The sequence below is a fragment of the Uloborus diversus genome, unplaced genomic scaffold (assembly GCF_026930045.1).
Source record: "Uloborus diversus isolate 005 unplaced genomic scaffold, Udiv.v.3.1 scaffold_490, whole genome shotgun sequence".
In the NCBI taxonomy this organism is placed as follows: Eukaryota; Metazoa; Arthropoda; class Arachnida; order Araneae; family Uloboridae; genus Uloborus; species Uloborus diversus.
The window spans coordinates 78,886-101,173 of NW_026558671.1; the positions used below are offsets into that span (position 1 = coordinate 78,886).

Consider the following 22,288-nt stretch of genomic DNA (forward strand, 5'->3'; position numbering starts at 1 on the left):
GCCTTAATTTCCATTTTGCTCACTCCCAAATAAATGAGTTTTTTTCAGCAAGACCACACGTAGATATGTGCCTAGGAACGTACAGACACCCGAAATATCCATTTTGACGATCCCCGAGTTAATTACGACGAGTTTTCTCGTGACGTCTGTATGTCCTAGAAAGTTGAAATTTGGTACGCAGACTTTTAGTGGGGTCTAGTTGTGCACCTTCCATTTTGGTTGCATTCGTATGCTCCATAGGGGGTCTTGCCCCTTTTTGGGGGGAAGTCATTGTTAATTTCGATGTAAACTCAAGTGGTGTTATAATTTAGCGGACAATTAGCGATATATCGTCAGTCTTTTAGTCGCCAAGTTTTGTCGCAAACTTTGCGAAAAATTTGGCGATTTTTTTTTTTTTTTAAATTTAAACCTGGTTTCAATTTGGCCACTGTTGGTGATTTTTAAAGAGAAAACTATTGAATCGTATTAAAACTGCCAATAATGAGAAACTGACATTAAATTCGAGTAAAAGGAAGTCATGTGATGCACACATCAACTCGTTTTCCACCCGAAAAAGGTTTTCTTAGCTGGTTGTCATGACAGCAAGCCTTCTTGGACGGAACCGGTTTCGATCAGAAGACCCTTGATATTTGATAGCCGTCAAAAGGACAGCATTTGATTGGTTTCCGCCAAGCAGCGCGTTCTTTTCTTTTTTGGTGGGTGAATTCAGCCACGTGATTGATGTACACTGTTAAAAAAAAACTGAAAATTCAGGTAGTTTTCTGACTGATTTTAACAGAATATTTCCGTAATGCTTCAAAATGTATTTTTTCCTTACAAAAACGTAAACATAACGGACGAAAACGGAATTTTTCCATTTCTAGGGTTGCCGCTGTGCTGTACTTTGCTCCGATTAGTCTTCAAGTCATGATAAACATCACTTATTGATAGTGCTTATTAATCGCACTGTTACATTTTGCTAATTAAAAGCATATTTAGAATAACAACTCAGATGCTGTAGACAAAATAGATAGCTTGCTATTTCATGTCTGGAGAGTAATATACTCGTATGTCGAAATTGTTTATACGCCTTTGAGCTTTGTAGGTTTGGAAAAATGTTCGCGCCATTTTTAGACTGGCAGATGTGTTTTGATCGCCCTGGTGATTTGATGTGGGTTTTACTGAGTCAGTATTAGAATATTTGTGGTTGTAATATTTTGCTCAATACTTTGAACAATTCTATTCGTTAGTCATATTGTGTGATCTAGCAGTGAGAATAGTATAAGGATCTCGTGTTATCAATTTAAAATAAAACCTATTGGAATAGCTGTATCCAGATGCATTTAGCACCGCTGGTCATAGGTAAGTGTTGTTGAATATCTTTGTACATGTTAATATACAAATGTATTTTCCTTGTTAATATGCATTTGATAGAATTCCGATGATAGTTTATTTAGAATTTATACAACTATTATAGAGTTATTTTTTATTGCTCTTACGCATTCTTGAAAGTCATTAATACGCTAAATGCCATTTCGTATCTATACCGGAGATTATCGTGGTGTGCGAGCAAGATAGGAAAAATCACTCAGTTTTTTTGGGGGGGGGAGGGGGATTCGCTTCACAGTTTGGAATACTGAAAGTAACTATTTTAAATCTCTAAATAAAGGTTTATTGTTGATCTTTGATATATACAATGAAAGTTTTGGCAACAATAAGTACTTAATTTAATTTATTAAGATCTTATCCAACAACTTATTTGAGATTATTGCAAGTTTCTTGGAAAAACAGTTCGGGTAAAACGAACTGATTGATATTGATATATGCTTAAGTAATAATGATTATGTACTAAAAATCTATGTTGCGATTCCAATGAGTGAAAAATTTGGATATCATTGGGGGGAGGGGGATGTAGCATCTGGAACCAAAAATTCTTCACGTGCATGTCAATGATTCTGTTTTTAAACACAATAAATATGCGGTACTCTCTATCAGGTATATTATTATATGATAACGTCAACCTGTTTTTAATAGCATTTTATTTGACATATTCTGCAAATAAAAATATCATATTTTTCATGCATGTTTTTCCATGCCACCCCAGACAATGTACGACGAAGGGAATATCGAACAGTATCAGCAGGGATAATTGTTGTCCTATTCAAATCCATCAATTTTTCTGCTAGTACTATTTGATTAATTTGACTCATCTGAAGTTGATATAAAAAGTTTTGGTCAGCAAATGGATGCTTGGTATGCTAGGTAAGTTCTCTCTCCAAGATATTAATTTAAAAAATCTTTGAGTAACAAATGCAAATAAAAAAAAGTAATAATTTTAGAACAGTTAACTATATATGTATTATTATCATTTTAAAGAACTAAATTTTTAATGAAACGAAAAGTCAATACTTGACATAACTTTTTAAATATTTTTTTGAAAATAAAATCTTTTTACTTAAATACGGGAAAGTGAGAAATGGAAAAAATATCGCAATGAAAAAATAAGGAACGTAAATTCTGTTAAAACACAGAAAGATCGTAAATGAACGGAAAAATAAGAAATGGAATTTTCGTTCAGTCACGAGAAATTTATAAACGGAAAACTACAACTACGGAGAAATAAGAAATGGAACTTCTGTTAAATCACGGAAAGTCATTGAACGTAAACGTAATATTTACGGCAACTTTGCTGCCGGTACTTTCTCCGTTATTTTCAGGAAATTTTTTTAACAGTGTAGGGCGATCGTATGTGAATGCTACCCTGTTTTCGTTGGCAGTTCGTCACGTCGAAAAAAACGGGGTGGACGGGACGGATGGCTGATAAGTGAACACCCCTTAAATCAACTATTGCAATTTAACTTCTGGAAGCAGTTTGCGGTAACTAAAGGATTAAAAGTAAACTCGCTAATACTGTTTCAGTCAACGGCAAACAAATTCTCAAAGGTCTAAGGCGTGGACTAGGAAGGAAATGACGGGAATATTTTACTGACTGATTTTATCTTTGGTTCAATGCTCTTCTCTTGATAAAATATTCTTTCTACTCAGGCCCGGACTGGCCATAAACTTGACCGGGACTTTTCCCGGTGTGCCCTCTCGAAAGGCGCCCTTCTGTTATTTTCTTATTTTCCAAAACAATGTTTTAGCAAAATGGGAATAAATTATGTGGAACCAAGAAGTGATTTTGCATGAGAATATTTTCACATGCAAAAGCAATGTTCTTATTTATATAAAAGTTCCCTTTTATTACCCTCATAAAGGCAATTAATCCCCGCTCCTTTCGTAACCGGTCTGCTCCCAGGGCATCGTTTGTGGCTTATCTTTTGCTCCAAGTTTCAGTTCTGAGGACAAAAGCGGACCCATGGTGTTTCCCCAATAAAAAAGGGATAGAAAGTGACAGCACATATCTATGGTCAAGAATACGAGAATGGTTTGATTTATTGACTGTACTTAAGTTGCTGTAAAAGAGCGTATAGCATGACTCTCTATTCTGCTAACGATCATAAGTGCAATAGAAGGAAGTAAGAAGACAAATAATGTTAATTTTTGAAATCTGCGCATTAAAAATAGTGTAATTTCGAAATAAGCCGCATAAAAGCAATATTTTAGTGGATGGATGAACACGATGACAGATGTCGCCTTTTTTGTCGATTCACAAAAAGTGAATCGACAAAGTTTAAAAAGTTTTAAGTACATTTATAAAGAACTAGTAATGGCCTGATATTCATTACCACTCGCTCCTACTCTCAAAATAATTGCATAACTAAAATACTTTAAAAGAGCACCATGCAGAGATGCAAGGATTTTTAACAATCCAAAGGAAAAAATTTACAAATGAAATGATATTTTAAATTTATTCTTTTTGAGTTTTGAACTTTAGCACAATAAATAAAGTGGAAAAAAATATTTTAAAACAGCCTTTGAAAACAGACAACAGTTTGAAACGTTATGTATATCTCTTTTTAATTTTAAATTGCAGAAGCATTTTGTCGAAAATGACAAACTAGCATATGCAGGGACAAAAAAAAAAACCTGGCCATGAATATCGATCGCACGGAGCAAACCTCTCAGCTTAAGGAATCGACAAATTCATGTAACAAAATGACAGCATCATGTTTTAAAACAACAGCAGATACCAGTGAAAAAAATTCAATCGACAACACACACTCAAAAAAAAGCATTACTGCAAGAGATGTTATTTAATGCTATTGAACTAGTGAATGATGCATGCTGCATTTCAGAAGAAAGACGAACAAGCAATGAATTTTCGGAAGAAGTATCTGTTGAGAAACATTTAGCAAAACTTCTCATTCTTCGAAACTAGAAATTATTCCCCCCCCCCAACCGCCCCCCGACGTTATTCAAATTATCAGGGGGTATTTTGGTGGTCTTTCCTCTTTTTTTTAGGGGGAGGGCTCTTTTGGGGGGTAATCATTAATATTTAAGGAGATGTGCCAACACTCTTTGGGGGAGGGGGGAGGTCTCTCCTATTTTTGAACTTGCAAAAAGTATGACTTCTTGTTTGGACATTTTCTGCAACAAAAAAGGGCTTCATTTGCTTCTCAATAATTTTTTATCCTTTTATAAAGTCCGCACTAAATCTTAATTTCTTAGATATTATGGAGGCTCAGTCGGCGCCCTTCAACTCAGCTTTCCCGCGCCCTGTCGACCACCCAGTCCGGCCCTGTTTCTACTGACGTCAGTCATTTTGTTGCCTTTTGGGTTAACATTGGGATCTCAGAGTTGAGTACTCTTTCATTGAATCTATCGCGCTTTTATGCCGGTTGCCATGTCTAGTAGTCAGAGAAGTCTGACTGCGACAAGAAGGTCCGGGTTTGAATCCCGGTTCGGGCATCGACGTATTTTCTCTGTCCTGTCCTTTCTTTTTGTAAGTGTGTTGTTGTGGTATGTGTGTACTGCAGAAGTCGAAATTCACACGATATTACAGTACAGTTGGAAAAGTGAAGCAGCGCACCCCAAACTGCCAGCGTAATTGGCAAACGACAACATCCCATTTTCGTAAGTACTGTCCACCTCTGGCAGGTTGAGCTCCGCTGCCCGACCGATTCAACGATTCCATTAGTTGAAATAGAGGTGAGGAAAAACGGCTTAAGGTCTTGCAGATTTTGATTGGCAGTGTTGTTGCCCATTTGGCAAACTATATTTCTACTTAGGCAAGAAGTAACAAGCAGTACAGGATTTTCCCGCCTATAAAGGGGTTGCAATGGTAGCCCAAATCTGCGCCTAACAATTCCTCCTTACTAAATTGCTCTCCCTTGAACGAAATGGGCTTGCTCTAGGCCATAGCTCAACTTCTCGGAGGTGGACTTTAGAAGTACCATCCACCTTATTCACGAGACCCATTTCTCACGAGTGCTCGCGAGGAAGAGCTGGTCAGCGTGATTGAAATTTTTAAGGCTGTTTTAGGACTTATTGGTCTGTCATTGAGGTATTTTGAGGGCGGATGGGGATCTTGGACTGGATGCTCCGTAGATCATCTTTCTACAATCGATGAGAATGGAAATTTGGGTGAATAGATCGTTTGGAAATTCACGATTTCAAGTTGATAAAAAGTTTATCAAAAGTATAATTCACACTAGCTACCTGAAACACTTCGTCAATTATGCACGAATCCTAAAATTTTTACATTTCGTTTTAAAAGTAATGCGACATTTTTTGGTAATTAAAGAAGAATTTAAAAAAATAAGTTAAAAATATAAACAATCAAGTGGATAAAATTGCTGTTAAATATAATAGGGGGTAATAAATGGGGGATTGAACCTCCGATCTTCGTGTCATTAGTTCTTAGATCCTTTCCTGAAGGAAAAATGTCCTTCAAAACAAATGTTATCTGATGAGGGGATCTGATTTTTTTGCCCCACATTTCCCTACATATGCTCTCCAGCGTGAGATTCATCTTTACATGTAATGCGGCCGCTGGTGAAAAAAGGTTTTGCACCCACTGAACTAAATGATTCAAATCATTGTAAGAATCTAGACCAGGGGATCTCCAAATTATGGCCCGCGGGCCGAAAAGTGTCCTGCAAGGCTGGCTACAATCTGGCCCGTGGCAGCGTGCTAGCTTTTAGCTCAAGAAACCAACATAGTCATAGTTACTAGGTATGCTAAATGACATAAGAATTTATGTATTTAGATTTCCCGAGTTTCTAACTTTCGCATATACATTAGGGCAAATGCAATAATCGATAAAATATTAGGTTCCTTCGAGTAATTCAGTTCCTGTATTCTATCTCAGGGGCATATTCAACTTGATTGTGTTCGATTTAATAGAATATACTTAACTGGCATTGGGGATGCCTTTATCGTCGATTGCTCTCGATTTGGTATAATTATAACTTCAAATATCGTAGCAAAAAATTTGTTTCTCGGGAGGAGGGGAGAGGACAAAGGAAATTTCTGGATGCGCTACTGGTACAAATGTTACGGTGAACTTTCAAGGCTGCTCAGCTAAATGCTTAGGGTCAGTGCTTCCCTGAAGTCCCAATCGTCCGGGGAACTTCGACATCTAAAACAGATGAACCGCGAAAACGGTAGGTGCGGGGGACTTCGGGGAGTCATGTCAAGCTAAATACAGTTGATCGTATTTAATCCGATCGAATTCTGTGACAGTTGAATATGCCCCTTAATCCGTCATTTAAAGAAATCTTGAAATTCGTTTGCGATTCGTTTCGTTAGAAATTAAGGAAAATCAGACCCCTAATTTAAAGAACAAGTTTTCTTTCAAGGTCAAACAGGGGGACTAGAATAAAAATCTCAAATTAACTCGATATGTAATACCTGTAACCAAACTCATCTTCAAACATTCGGCAGAAAATTGTTAACGAGGCATTTTGAAAGATACCACACAACGTAACGCTCCTGAATTGTTTTCATTACGAGTTGGGTCTTTACATTTGAATGAAAGGGAGAAAAGTACTTTACATAATTCGACAAAAAATATTGTGTGCTGGCACTGAATCCAAGACTCAATGAGTGTTAAAAAATAATGATTTTGATAAAATATAACAAATAAAAAGAACAAATTAATTGTTTAAATTGCTCTTTAGGTATAAAAACAAAGTGTTCGCAATCTGCATATTTTAAGATCAAAAGTACAATGTTCTAAATACCTTGAATTGCATTTATGTTTTTGATTACTTTTGGTTTGAGAAGACGCTTTAGAACATTCCAATTATTTTAAACCTTATAAGAATAGGTTATAAGTTCATGATAGTTCTTTCTTGATAATTACTATTTGATTCGTATGCAAATAAAAATTAATTTCATTTTCAATCTTTATTTTGCGAAATTATCCTTTCAATTTATGTATTTACTAGCTGCGTTGCCCGACGTTGCAGTCTACCTCGAAAATAACAGTTGCGTCAAGTGGCGCCTTTTCAACAATCAGGCTTAAATCAAGAAAAATAGCGTTAGGTTCCCGTCAATGTGTAACAATGTGTAGCAATTTTATAACTAAAAATTTAACTTTAGACGTCTTTGTTTTTTTTTTAATTAAAAAAATGTATCAATGTTACTGATCACTATTTCGTTTTACGGACTTTTTGGAGACCCCCCAAGAGGGTCGACCCCCCATTTTTAGGGGTCAAAAGTTCTCTTATGTGTATTCTTGAGCGTTAAGTGGCGGAATTCTGTGCCAAAATTGGCAAAGATCCGACGTAAACTGAACTTTAATATTGATAGACCTCCTTGGGGGCGGGGGGGTCAAAGCCAAGGGGGAGAATACCCATGTGAATTCCGGAGCGCCAAAGAACCTCTGTGCGCAATTGGGCAAAAATCCGACGTAAACTTTATTTTTATTAGAAAATTCCCTTCAAATATTGCACGCGGTCACACGTAACGGTCTTATGTCACCCACGTTACGCCAATAAAATATTTTTGTTGCTATTGTACAAGGTTAAGGAAAAAGAAATATTTGTGGAATACGAACTCATATACGTAGACACATGCACAAAAAGTACCGTTCATTTACGTTATAAAACTTCACAGGGAATTACAAAATAGTATGAGTTGTAGCTAATTTTCAGATTCTGAGTCACACACGTAACGCTGTATTTAAAATTTTATTAAAAAAATTAGTATTGTCCTACAAAAATAAAACTGCCATCTAAAACCTCGTAGATATCTTCTGTTAATCCAGTAGGAACTGCTAAGAAATATAAAAATCTTATTTTTTTTTATTGTTATTTGCAACGAAATGGTGTCAAAAAGTCAGAATTGCCCTGCTAAAGAATGCAATTTAAACCAGATGCACTTGCTAAAAAATAATCAAGAGGCACACGAATGGGCAGCAAATGAAATTTTTTCATACTCATTTTAATTCAAGTAACACGATTCTCGAGATTCCTTAAAATATTCGTAAAAGTTATTTTATTTGAAATGTTGGAATAAGTTGATTTGATAAATTTGTCACTATTAAAATCTATTTGATAAGATTTGCTATGGGTTATACACATTTTGTACAGGAAAACCACGATTGATTACAATTATCTACAAAAATAACATTAAAAAGTTCTTTCATAAAATTGTTAAGAACAAAAATTTCAAAAATGCAAAAAAAAAAAAAAAAAAAATTAAGATAGACGAGACCTGTAGGAAAGGATGATAAGATATGGAAAATTAAGCGAAACTGTTAGTAATTCCTGTTCAAAAACGCTCCAACTTTAAGAGCTTTGATTTAGCGAAAACCTGGATTTAACGATAAAATAAGAAAGATACTTAAATAGTTGGTACAATGCTAAGTCTACGAAAGGATAATTCGCGTTTTAGACTAGAAAACCCCAGCAGTATTTCTGCTAGTCACAGAACTACTATTTCATTTTTCCAGCGAAACTCATCCGGTCTTGGAAAAATTTCCTTTAATATTCTGAAGCAGAGGTGCCGACCCCCCCCCCCCAAGTTCAATGGCGCAAATCCCCCCCCCCCTTTTCGAATTTTTCTCTTCCCTTTTCGATTTTTCTATTTATTTTTTAAATATATTTATTTATGTTTAAGTATTATTACAATTATTTTATCAGAAAAGTTTTGTGCTACGCCAATGACATACTACATATACACACACAAACAAAAGAAATACATGAAATAAAATTTAAGGAGAATAAATAAAATACATTATTCAAATTAAAAATAAATCAATAAATTAAGAGTCAAATTTTAAACACATAAAAAATCTCCGCCCCCCCCCCCCCCCCCCAAAAAAAAAAAAAAAATAAAAAACTTGGGTGGCGCAATTTGCGCCATAATCCTCCCCCTCCCTGTGGACACCCCTGTTCTGAAGCCAAGTTTTAAAAAAGTAATAAATACGACGATAATAACGAAGAATTTGAAAATTTTAGGCCTGCACGCAGCATTCGAGCTCGAGCCCTGGCTATGGCCATGTTTTTCCGGCTGGAAGTTCTCAAAATAATAACAATTATAATAACGAGGAAGCAACAATACTGCCGTGTGCAGGTAAACGGCAGTATCTGCAAAAATGAGTTTTCGAGATATTAAGAAATGTGCGGTGGATTCAATATTAACAATAGGAAAATATTGGAATTGCATGCTTTTTCGCGCCTTTTTTTCAGCGGAAACCAAATAAGCGAGCTTGTACACTAAAGATAACTTACAATAGATGACAAAAAAAAAAGAGAAAAATTTGCAGTTACTGCCCTTTACCTGCGCACGGCAGAATAAATGTTAATGTGTAAGTTGTCTAATTCTTACGAGCCCTGTTATAACGCGCAAATATTGCGGTTCCTTTTAAGCTCATTATAAGCGAATTTGACTAGTGTTGTTGTCTGCAGTTTCATCAAATTTTCAGCTGAAAATATTAGCGCCATTAAAATTGCGCCCGGTATAGAAATATCCATGAATTCTTAGGTGCAAGATTTTTAGAACAAACGGACATTATCTTGTGATTTGACCAAAGAATCTCGTCTTACTAGTAACGTTCTACAAAAATATTCACGTAAATCTTAGTTAAACATGTAACTTCACGAACATTTTCACAAGAAACGTACTGAACCAAAGCATATAACAGCTAAAGAACTAACAATATTTTTTTTCTTAAAAAAAAAAAAAAAAAAAAAAAAAAAAAAAAAAAAAAAACAGGAACAATTAAAGATACATATGTAAACTATAAAGAAGAAAATAACTTACTCATCTTGAATTTTAACTTTCATAACACAATACTTCGAAAATAACTCGCATGAACAAGATCATAGGAACTGTACGCAACGACAACTGATGCAACACAACGTGGAGTGCGGAAAAGCGTTGCCAGAGCCTGGATTTGCATAACCTATCGCTGCTGAGTTGTTTAGATGCAGTGAAAATACATTAGCTGAATTAAACTTTTCATGAAAAGTAAGATTTAATTTCCTGGGAAACATGGATAACGTAGTTTGGTTCCCATAAAAACCAAACTATTTTTTTATTTAGTTCTTTCACTAAAATATACTCACAAAGAAAAAAGAAAAGATGACACATTATGTGCGACTTAAAGTTTTTGGTTGGAGGGGGGGGGGGGGGGTTTACATTAACCCTTGCCTGTACGTAAAATACCATGCAAGGCTTAGTAATATACCCTAAATCCATGTCTCCTGGGGAGGAATTGACTTCTAATTCCCCACTTTGCTGAGCCCCTGATTATGACCATTGAACAGAAACGAATAATTTGAAATGCTGATGTGTTTGTCTGACAGTGCGAGAGTAACGATTAAGACAAAACTGAAACCGCTTAATTTTTGAAATCATGGGCACGGGGATCAGGGGTGGACCATGAACCTAAAACAGCGTCAATCTTCACTTGCTGAAGGGACACATGAGGACTCTTGCGGCGCGGCCCGCCAATCCCCTCCTGCCCGCCAAAACACAAATCCTTTGAATGAGCAGTAGAAACTCCGTCTTCTAAGCCGGAGGTCATGGGTTCGATACTCGCCTGTTCCCTGGGTATTATTCCCTTTGTATTGTAAATATTTTCTGTGTGTGTCCGGAGGTAAGGAGCTTTGTACACAGTCCTCTATACATGTGAAGCAGTTTAGCTTCTGTATAGATTAAAAATATAAATAAAACAAGGTTGTTTCGACGGCTGTCACATTGAAAAGCCTACATTATGCCAACACATACTCAAATATATAAAATGTTGCCACTTTAAAGCCAGGGCGAAGACAGGAATGCAATGTACCAGAGTTATGACTTCCAAAGACTTTGGTTTCGTACTTGTTATGGACTCATCAGTCTGGAATAGTCGATAACCGAGCTGGAGGCAGATGTCATCATTTTGAAGCTGAGAATGCCAGCAAACTGGTAGCTAAACTAAATTTAACACACTAGCGAGAGTCCGCACAAAAGGTGCGGTTCAACTCGGCATTTGATGACAAAGCTTAGGTGATAAGCGATGGCGAAAAATAAGTGGAAAAATTGTAAAATAAACCCCGAAAAAAAAAAGATCGATTTTGATGATTTCCAAACTATTTTAGTGGAGAATATCCCCATGAGTCATTTAGCTTGCTCCAAATGCTTTTGAAGCTTTTATTAGGTGCTTTTGAACTTTGTACCTCTGTAGCTCCTCGGAGGAGTATCAATGGCTAATAACACTGGTCAACAAGGTTTATGTTCCTCATTAAGTAAGTGGTGACTTTTATATTTTAGGGGTTGCTGAAAAAGAATATGACAATAAAAATATTCCATCACCCACAGATATTTGAAAAATCCAAAATCTTTAAAATCTCAATTTAATGACATTTATTCAATACATGTGCAATATTTTTGTCATTTACCATTTTATAAACAATTAAAAAGCCTAAAATTTACATTAAACTCTCTCTCTCTCTCTCTCTCTATATATATATATATATATATATATATATATATATATATATATATATATATATATATATATATATATATATATATATATATATATATAAAATTGTTGAAGAATGGAAGAGATTTTTGATGAAAGAAACAATTATATTTAAAAATATTTCCTAAATTTCATACATTATGTAGCTGTAAATGCCTTAACTGCGGATGCATTATTATTGGCACTAACACTAACTTAAATAGGATATAAGATTCTAACAGTACTCCCGAGCATATTTGGAGTAAACCGTCCGTGATATTCCGCTTAAATTGTACAAATATCAAATTAGTAGTAGGGGCCGTAGTAGCCCGGTCGGTAGAGTGTCGGATTCGGGGCCGGAGGGTCCTGAGTTTGAACCTCGATGGTCGAAGATCCACTGTCGTCATTAAAAGGGACTGGGCGACGTTAAATATGCTCGTGGTCTCAATGTCCTCCAAGTGAAACGATACCTCTGGGGGTGCTAGCACCAGGTAGATATTAGCTCCTGATCTAGTTCTAAATTCTCATTAACTGTTCGATCCGGTGATGGTGCTGCCATCTATCGGTATAAAAACTAATGCAGGCAAGGCACTTAGTATGCAGTCCTCGACATAAATACAGTTGTAGTCAGTTGTGACTCGAAATCGAAATCGATCCTAGTAGTAGCGCTTCCATGCTCGTCGCTTACAACTCCCATACTTTCAGGGGGAAAAATTCAGTGACATTGAACATCCTAATTTTTTATAACTTTGTTACATGTCTTATATAAAATTTTTCATAATTAGGACTTTTATTATTTTTTATGAACTGTGTCACAACATTTTTAAAATCAATCCATGATGTTTTTCCTAAATCATTTGAACTAGTTTCAAAATTTTTGTCCTTCATAAGCTTTCTTATGTGTGGTTCAATGAAAATACCCTCCTTAATTTTTGCATAAATGAGTGGTGGGGAACTGTTTCTACAAATATTGGAACCCACAACCTTTTTATCCATTGATTTAATGAAATTCTTCATCAATCTCAACTTTTTGTGTAAAGGTGGGGGAATATGTTTTTAAAAAAATGATTAGAGGAGCGCAGAAATTTGCATTTTTTTTTCACCTGCAATATATTGTTTGTGCTCTGGCCATTTCTTTTCTGATATAATGTTCATGTATTGCAATGCTGTTCCACTCACACAGAAAAATAGCAGTATATTGTATCATCAAGTTGCAGACTGAGACCGGTAACTGCTTTAAAAAATTGCGCATATGCTTCAATTATAATGTGAATATTCAATTTCATAAATCAATATCTTCATATTTTCGTAGGGTTCTTTCATTATGCAAGAATAAGCTATGGGAACCGGTGAAAAAAGCATTTCCACCGCTCCGAAAGACAACTTCAATTACCGTGATCTTGCATGAAGCTGAAATGATATGGAGCGCTTAGCCCCATCTGCTCAAGATCGCATATATAAAACTTATGAAAGTGAATTTGGTTTTTACTCTCTTCTTAAATGTTCTATCGCTGTAATGAGTAAAAAAATATGTGTCTATAGATCAAATGCATCTATAGTAAAAAAATATAGTAAATATATATATATAAATATAACATCTATAGAAAAAATATAGTAAACTTTTAACTGCTATATAGTACAGTAAAAATAGGGTTCAGACCCAAACATCCAAAAAAAAAAAAGCTAAACCTGGTGCAAATTGTTTATTACCCTCCCAATAAGAACAGGTAAAAAGTCCCACCCCATTCTGCGTCGGGTTTTGGAATGGGGGGCATCTAAAAATTGCTGTTTTGGGTATTTTTCCAGAATTTTTAGAGTAAATTTAAAGTGAGAATATTAAGTTTTACTAAATTTAAAAGCATGAAATTAAAGGTGTTTGACCCCCAAGAAGGATGACATAACCCACCAATGCTACAGAGCCCCCCAACCTATCCCCGTAAAACGAAGCAGTACCCCCGAACCCCCCTCCATACATTTCATATGGAAACATTATTTTATGCTAAGTTAAAGTTAGAAATCGAGTGTGTCCATCTTCCAAGATTGATGGTGCATCTCCTCTCAAAGCTACAGCACCCCCCCCCTTCCGCCAAATAAAATAAATCCTCCCCCCCCCTCCCCTTTTATTTCAAGTAGAAGTATTATTTCATGCAAATCAAAAATGCATTAAATCAGGACTGTCCACCCCATAAGAACAGTAGCTCACCTCCCAAAACGAAATTATATACTAAAATATTATCCTTCCCCCCCCCCCCCTCTAATGGTGCACATTTGATTAAATGGCCAGAAAAATTACGCTGAAATGTTTTTTGCTTTCAAATGATTTCTCCTAAGCTTGTAACAAAAAGTCTTCGTTATCAAGATGTTTTTTGGAATCTAGATCCTCAGCAAAATCGTTATTGTTGCAGCTATGTCTAACACAGTTTGTGCATATAATTCAGCACTTCAGTCCACTTTCAGACTTTTCAAACATTCACTATATCCAATGAACTCCTCAGAGCAAACACAAGATTTGAGACGCAGAAAGCCTTCTAGAGCAGAAGGCTTGACTGTTGTAATAGGACGCAGATTATATTTGTGTGGTGCTTTCTTTGCACCCATCAAAAATGACACTAGCTTTCCCATACTTACAAATTACCTATACACTGCATTGCTGGCTTATTTCCTTGAATCTTGATCATTACCAAAAATATGATCAAGCAGGTATCTTCCATCTATTACATACAAGGCAGTTAGAAGCACAGGGATGCAAGTGGCAAAATTAAAAATTTGGAGAAAACCAGTACAAATGGTTGGTGAACCTCTCCTCCATCTTGAGGCAAGAGATGGTACTAGTAGATCTGGTAGTTGCATCTATACAGCATGATTTAGAATAGAAAATCAATGAAAGCCTACCTAGGATCTTATCTTTAAACGCGTTTTATTCAAAACCTGAAAATATCCACTTACTCCCTTTGCTTCTCACTGCCTCATATATGACACCAGCAGTTCGTTCTGTGATGGTGGATGAACCTTTTGCTTCAAATAATAGCACTATAACAATACAAGATTTCTTTCCTTCTGAAACCAGATTCATCGAATACTGATGGAGGATCAGCGCATAACTCGTACCAGTTTTTAACAATTTGTTATTCCATCTTTACTGTTCATACCATTCGGTGTAAAAGATGGTTTGGTCTTACACATCTTTACAGATAGTAAGTACTCTCGTAACATAAGCTAAATACATAACTGTTTACCTCCTTTACAAAGGAATGCCACAAAATTGTTTTTATTCAATATCCTTTGATGTTACTACTCGAACGTGAAAGGTCTCATCGCAACTCACCTTATCATCCAGCGAGCAATACCACTACCAACTTAAGAGGGAAGAAACTTCTGGGGGCTTTAGAAACGGATTGTGATTTCCAAACTGGGAGACAAATGGTGTAAATATTTAGCATTCTATTGTTGTATTGCTCATTGCTCTCATCAAGAATCACTACAGGTTCTAGACCACCTGAACTTGTCACTGCGTTAGATCGTTGGATAGCTGATGTTTTAGATGATGTTTGATGCGATCAAAGTTTTTTTATCGCATAATGTACTCAAAAGTTTCAGATAGCGTTGAAAGTAGATGTCTGCATATTTAGCATAATTCACATAACCAGCTGCGTAAAAGAGAGGTAGCTCGGTGTTTGCAAATGAGAACCCCCACCGACTTAGAGGGTGCAGAATTGCAGCATTGCCCGTCTCACTATTGGCAATTTCGGTTTGTCCCCCCTTACGGTGATGGCAAAAGATTGTAGAATAGTTGAAGTTTGTTAATCAAGAAGAAGTAGGGAAACTTTGGTCAATTTCGACTTTTTTTATGCAGCACAGGAATTTTGTTTTCCAGCGCTCTAAACAGTTTAATAACTCCAGTCACAAATAATTTGGTTACTGAACTCGCTTAGATCTTTTAGAATTATCATTCTGACATTACCATATCATTGTGTGGCATTTTGTACTTTGAAAAGTTGAAATCAGGCAATTTTTTTCGTGAACTTCACTGCAATAGTTGATTTTAGAATTTAAATTCAGGGTCCCCCCCCCCCAAAAAAAAGGCGATGGCGCACCCCTTAAGTGTGACGGAGTATCCATCCAGAATAAAAGCCCTCAAAAAAGAAAGAAATATCCCTTGAGAAAACTGCCTTAAAAATTCCAATGACGCAAAGCTGCTCTATGAACCCCCCCATCCCCCCACCTGTGCACCCCTGTTAGTTAGAATTTTTTTCTGTGAGAGTTTATTATTTTACTACTATAAAGTGGTTTCTGCGAGGTTTGAGAATTTTTTTTAAGTAATAGAAATTATTTTTATTTAGATAGAGGATTATTTCGTTCCACCCTTCCCCCCAAAAGCCGACAAAGTGCTGGGACTTTTTACCCCTTCTTGCTGGAAGGGTAAGAAGTAATTTGCAACAGGTTTCACCTTTTTTTTTTTTTTTTGGATGTTTGGGTTTGGCCATTTTTTGGCCTAATTTTACTGTACTAATAAGACAGCATAAAAATCCAAAATTTATAAATGAAATTTCTTAAAATTGGAGTGTGATATAAAAGTTTTGCACACATTTTCTTTTTCAGCACTTTGAAATCTATAAGAAACGCCCAAAGAACATTGATGAACAGAAAATTCGTTAAAATTTGTTTTTCAGTGTAATGCTCCCTTTCCCTCCAAATGAAAATAATAGCTGATAAACTGTTAAAAACGAAAAATAATTGGCGAGTGCTAATTCTAAAAAACATGGGTTGTGATGAGGTGGTCATATTTGGATTCAGGGGATCAGTTTACATAAAAATGTAAACGAGTCATGTCAGATGTATTTTGAAGGTATTTTTTGTCGCACAGTGTTGTTAATACGAAACCAAATATTTTATTTCCATTTTAAAATTATCTTAGAAGTTAGTACGATGAGTACATTGGAGCAGTCTTAAGACGGTAAATAATGTATGACAATTGTAATATATAACAATGGAGAAAAATGAATATTTCATTTCGTATGATTGAAGCGTACATTAAAAGAAAAGAGCTCAAGCTATAATCATTCACTTGTGTTTTCGTAAATCTTAGGGAGGAGGGGGAGTAAAGTTTTCAATGTCAAAAAATTCACTTCTTTTACGATTTTGTTTAAGAAAATAATTTAATATAACTAATTAAAACCTTTTGTGTATTACTATGTATGTTTAAAAATGTTCTATACATTTTTGTTAAAAAAAATATCCACAGAAAAGGCGGTGACAGAGCTTTTCCTGGAGCACCCTGGGAGAAAGATGATTTGCGGTGTTCACTGTATCTCAGCTGACATTTATCTGAAATCAAATTCTATTTGAATTTGGTTAAAGTATTAATTAAACCTCTCTCTTACGTTCTCTGATCTTTTTTTTTCTCTTTTTTGATTTTAAAGTTTTTGGCGCCCATTTGTAGTTAAAAGTGCTATTTTTCACGAAGCCTTCCGCTATTTTGTTAATAAAAAAACTCATTAAAAAACAAAAAAATTCAAACGCAACTTAAGGGGGGGGGGGGTTATATGCAGAATGTGTCTACTAACTTTGAAATGAATCGGTCAATTGGTAATAAAATGGAAGTGAATAGACTGTGAAAAAGTGGTTTTGAGACGTTTAAAGTTTTAGAAGCTAAAAAGCATCAATTTCAGCTCTATAGAGTACATTCCCTGTAGCAGCTGCAATCTCCTCAGCTTCTTCTTTTTTCATTATTTATTTATAGTATATTTAACTAACTCCAAGCAAGCAAGCACTGACATTCTGAGCGTCTGCAGCTGTCAGAACTGAAGCATTCTTGGACAGCTGAGGAGCTACAGTTTGAAGGAGCGGATACTGAATATTGTTGTTTTTCAGCAGTCGGCACTTAGCTCTTCCCCTCAACACGTGGTATCGAACGATTCTATAACCGTATTTTGGGGATGAGGCTTCAAACCAACATTGTGAAAGGTTGCTAGTTGGCCATCGTTTTCACGCTTGAAGAAGACGAACGTTCTATAATTTTCTGAAGGTCCTCTCCCGCCTTCCTTCCCGAAAAAAAGTCTGATACAAAGACAATTGTTCAACTTAAAAGTATTTTTAGATTTGCAATGTATTCCTATACGTTTCGGATTAATTTATCACTGATTTTGCAAAGGAAATCCTAAACTTTCTGTTTTTCACACTAACTTAACATTTTCTGCAATCACAGTGAACAGTTACAGGTGATATTGGGACGAAAAATTTTCATTCTATTCTGCTGAAACTTTCACAGAACTCAAACATGGGTTTTTCACACATTTTCTAATTATAAATTTCTAATCGCATTTTGTTAACGTCGCTGGTCAACCATTTCTCACCTTGTTTTCGATCCAATTTTCTTCTTTAAAGCGTGTTTTAAGTATTACACAGTAGTATGGGATAAAAATGGATTACTTTCGCAATATTTCGAACTGTTTTATTTCGAGTATAATGAAGAATTAATACATTTTCAAATTTAGTTTGTTGTTACTTTGGGAGTTCGAGCCATTTTTAACATAATACGTAGAATTTGTGGAGTAAACAAGCAAAAATTAATGCCAAACGATTTTTTAACTATCACCGCAATAAGATAAATAAATACCATTGTGCTGAATAGTAAAGTCAGACCAAACAACGTAAGTAGAAGCACAAATTTGTAAATTACAGCAGACACGTGTTTCGGCGTTGCAGAGAACGCCTTTTTCAATGCAAAAAATAATGAGCTTATGGATGAAAAGACATCCGACAAAAGACTTTTGTCGGATGTCTTTTCATCCATAAGCTCATTATTTTTTGCATTGAAAAAGGCGTTCTCTGCAACGCCGAAACACGTGTCTGCTGTAATTTACAAATTTGTGCTTCTACTTACGTTGTTTGGTCTGACTTTACTATCACTGCAATGTAAAAATAATAAAAAAAAAGAAGACGACAGACGACTGCTTTAATTTAAAATTTTTCGGTGCACGACTTTTATGGCGTGTTCATTCTCTGTCTTCTCATTTTTGATAAATTTTAAACAGTCAATATTTTATAAAAAATGCTGGGTTGATGTATTTTGAATTACGTAGAGACGGTACGAAAAAGTATTGGAGTACATAAATTCCAGGGTACTTATTTTTACCACACACTTTTAAAACGCAAGAACAAAACGATTTCAGATAACTAGGTGACCCATGTGAAAATTTGCACTTGATAGTGGTAATTTAAAAATTTGATTTTTTTTAGCAACAAATTATCGAGAAATAGTTAAAGCTTGACCACGGAGAGATGGCTAGTAGTAGACGGAGCGCTTCAGGTGACACGCTGAAGGCTCTCCGTCTACTACTGGTGAAAGATGGCGGACAAACTTTTTTCGCGTTGGCAACACCTCGGATGGTGGCAGAAATGGATTTTCGCAAAAGGATGTCGGATAAACTTTTTTCGCGTTGGCAACGATGGTTTTCGCGCGGAAATGAAATTTTGTTTAAAAATATTGGGATGTTTAATGAATTGTGCAGTATATGACCAGTACCTGTGTTGCCCTGGTTAATTTTTTTTTTACAACACTAGGGGGCATTTTAATTTTTTACAACACTAGGGACCAGGCCGGGTCCCTAGCAGTGGCCGCGACTTCGTCCCCTCGGTGGAGGAAAAAAACGGTGGTTACGCGTTCCTTACTGGTGGACGACCCCCCATCTCCTCCTCGAGAGAGAGGAGAAAAAGGTCCGTTTCTTGCTAGAGGACGACCCCCCGTTCGGAGGGGGCGGGTTCCTGCGTGACTCAGAGGTGATGCTCTGCTCGAAACATGGAAATAAATAAAAAAACGGTGGTTACGAAGAATTTTTGTCGTTCGCCTGGGGGGAAAAATATAGATATGTATGCGAGAGAAATGGGGGGGCCCAAAAATTATTATTATTATTTTCCTTGGGGGTTTTATCATCCGCTTAAGCATTTTCTTCAAAAGAGAGGAGTACCCGTGTGACTCATTTTTCAGAGGTGCTCGAAACATGGAAATAAAAAAGCGGTGGCTACGATGAATTTTTGTATGGGGGAAAAAAAACAAATACGAGAAAATGGGGTTCACTACCGAAAAGTATTTCTTCCGGTCAGGCATTTTTTTTCCCTTCAAACGAAGAGGTTATCACACGATTTAAAAAAAAAAAAAAATTAGTCACAATGATAAGATTAAAAAATAAAACAAATCATGTTTCCTATGCTCCTCCCCCTTCCTGTTTTCTTAATGCTTTTGAGAAAATTAATCCAGATATCCGATGTATTATCTATTTAAGCCTTTATCAGTCGATTGCCGCTTTGTCCGAAATTCGCGTTCCGTCACGATCGGACAAGTCCCCGCGATGACTCACGTTAGTTTAAATTTGAAAAATCATAGCAGTGCGAAATTTTTTTTTCTCGATGCGCGTCCCTTTTTCGATTAATATTAGCGGGGAGTCTTAATCAATGTATGCTAATTATTTTTAATTAAAATTGTCCGGTGGATCGGAGATCGCCCATTGGCCGACGATTGGCAAGCCTCCATTGGTGGAACAACCAAGCCGGGTGAGGTGTACAAATAGAGCACCTTGACTGAGTTTCCTGCACATTCCATCTTCAGAGCTGGTTGACAGAATCGGAAAGATTTTGTAGGAGTGTAAAAATGTCTCCAATGAAACGCAAAGCAAATGTAAATACACTTTTTTTTTTCATCTGATACTACAAACTTAATAAAATATTACAGTCAAAATACTGATGAATGTTTTGATTTTCAGGCTCTTTTTGAAGACATTGATGAAGACATTCCATTTATTGATCAAGAGGACGAAGTTAGTTTTTATTTTCATGAAATTAAATTTTTAGGAACTCAAAAAAAAAATCCCTTCCTATTTACAGCTAGAACACTGATGGTTATTTTGTTTTCTTCTATGTCGCCAAGTTAAAATGTTGTATCAAATGTAATTATTTTGTTTTCAGATTGTGGGTGAATCCACGCAAAACTTTATTGAAGACGAAAATGAAGTAAGCTTCGTTGTTCCTCTATCAATTGGAAAACTAATAAAATTAAAGCAGAGAACACACATATAACATAATACATTTCATAATATGAAACTAAAATGACATAAAGAAATATACACTTTAAAAAACGGTATTGAATCTACTGTATATCCACGAAATGACACATAGTCAGTTGCTAAGATCGCAAAAAAAAAAAAAAAAAAATCAGGAATTCTCAACACATTCAAAAATAATACTAGTGAACGTATTTACGAAATGACACAAAAGTCAGTTTCTTAGATCGCCAAAAATTCAGAAAATTATAATTCAAAAATAATCTAGTTAACGGTGGTATCTACTCGAGAGAGGGGGAAAAAAATAAATAAAAACGGTGGGTACCGGGTGATAACGCTTTCCTTTCCAGTATACGACCCCAGTCTCCTTGAGAGAGGAAAAAAACGGTGGGTACCTGACTGCCTCTATTTGTCGTGGTGATGCTCTGCTCGAAAACATGGAAATAAAAAAAAAAAAAACGGTGGTTATATTAAAACAATACATACATGAATTGGCTTTGCTTTTCCCTTCAAAGTGGCCAAAACAATAGACAAAACAGCAACAATCATACTTAAAGAAAATAGCCAAAAGTGTTTAAAACTAAATACATGAATATATTTCTTTTAATAATCTCCTTCAATAAGAACTTAGGCTTGTCATACATTAGTGATTATTATTACTCATGATATACATAGATGTTCTTATAACGGAATGTTTTTACCCCTTCAGATAATAGGAGAAGCGACCCAGGAATTTATGGAAGATGATGAGAACAGTGTAAGTTTTTTTTTTTTTTTTTTTCAATCTTTATCTGTATACGGATTTTAGCTGTTAATGTATTACTTTATTTACGATTTCTTTTATCCTGTACTTCCAGATTATAGGAGAAGCGACCCAGGGATTTCTGGAAGTTGACGACAGTGTAAGTTTTCTTAAAACTTTATCTGTACACCGATTTTCAGTTGTTTATGTATTACTTTATTTACGGTTTTCTTTTATCCTGTACTTGCAGATATTCGGAGAGGACACACAAGCACTTTTTGAAGAGAGCGACAATGTAAGAAGTTCATTTTAAATAAATAAATAAAAAAAAAAACTTATAAACTACGTCTGAATTGGTGGTTTATACGTCACGTATGTAAAAAATGCTTTATGATTCTCCCTTTTCTTTTATCTAGTTAATAGGGGATCTGACGCAGAATTTTTGGGAGGATGACGATGAAGTAAGTTGTTTTCTTGCTTGGTAACTGCCTTCTTCTTTTGCACTGTGATCTATACGTATTTATCTATTGTTTTCCCACTTAGATTATTGGAGAGCCAACTCAGTCCTTTTTTGAGGCATCCCCAATATTTCAGGGAATGTCGAGCCCTCAAGTAGGATCCGGAAATGAAGTAGGATCCGAAAATGAAGTAAGTATTCATTTCAGTGTC

The 22,288-nt window shown here is 35.7% G+C and overlaps 1 protein-coding gene across 1 annotated transcript in view; it reads left to right on the forward strand.

Annotated features, from left to right (window-relative positions):
• LOC129233515 (uncharacterized) overlaps positions 1 to 22,288 on the forward strand; it is a 29,405-nt gene that overhangs the window by 5,501 nt on the left and 1,616 nt on the right. Inside the window, exons 2-5 of the mRNA XM_054867531.1 lie at positions 20,581 to 20,634; positions 20,783 to 20,827; positions 22,036 to 22,080; positions 22,163 to 22,267. Coding sequence (XP_054723506.1) covers positions 20,581 to 20,634; positions 20,783 to 20,827; positions 22,036 to 22,080; positions 22,163 to 22,267 — 249 coding nt within the window. The remainder of the gene's footprint in view (positions 1 to 20,580; positions 20,635 to 20,782; positions 20,828 to 22,035; positions 22,081 to 22,162; positions 22,268 to 22,288) is intronic.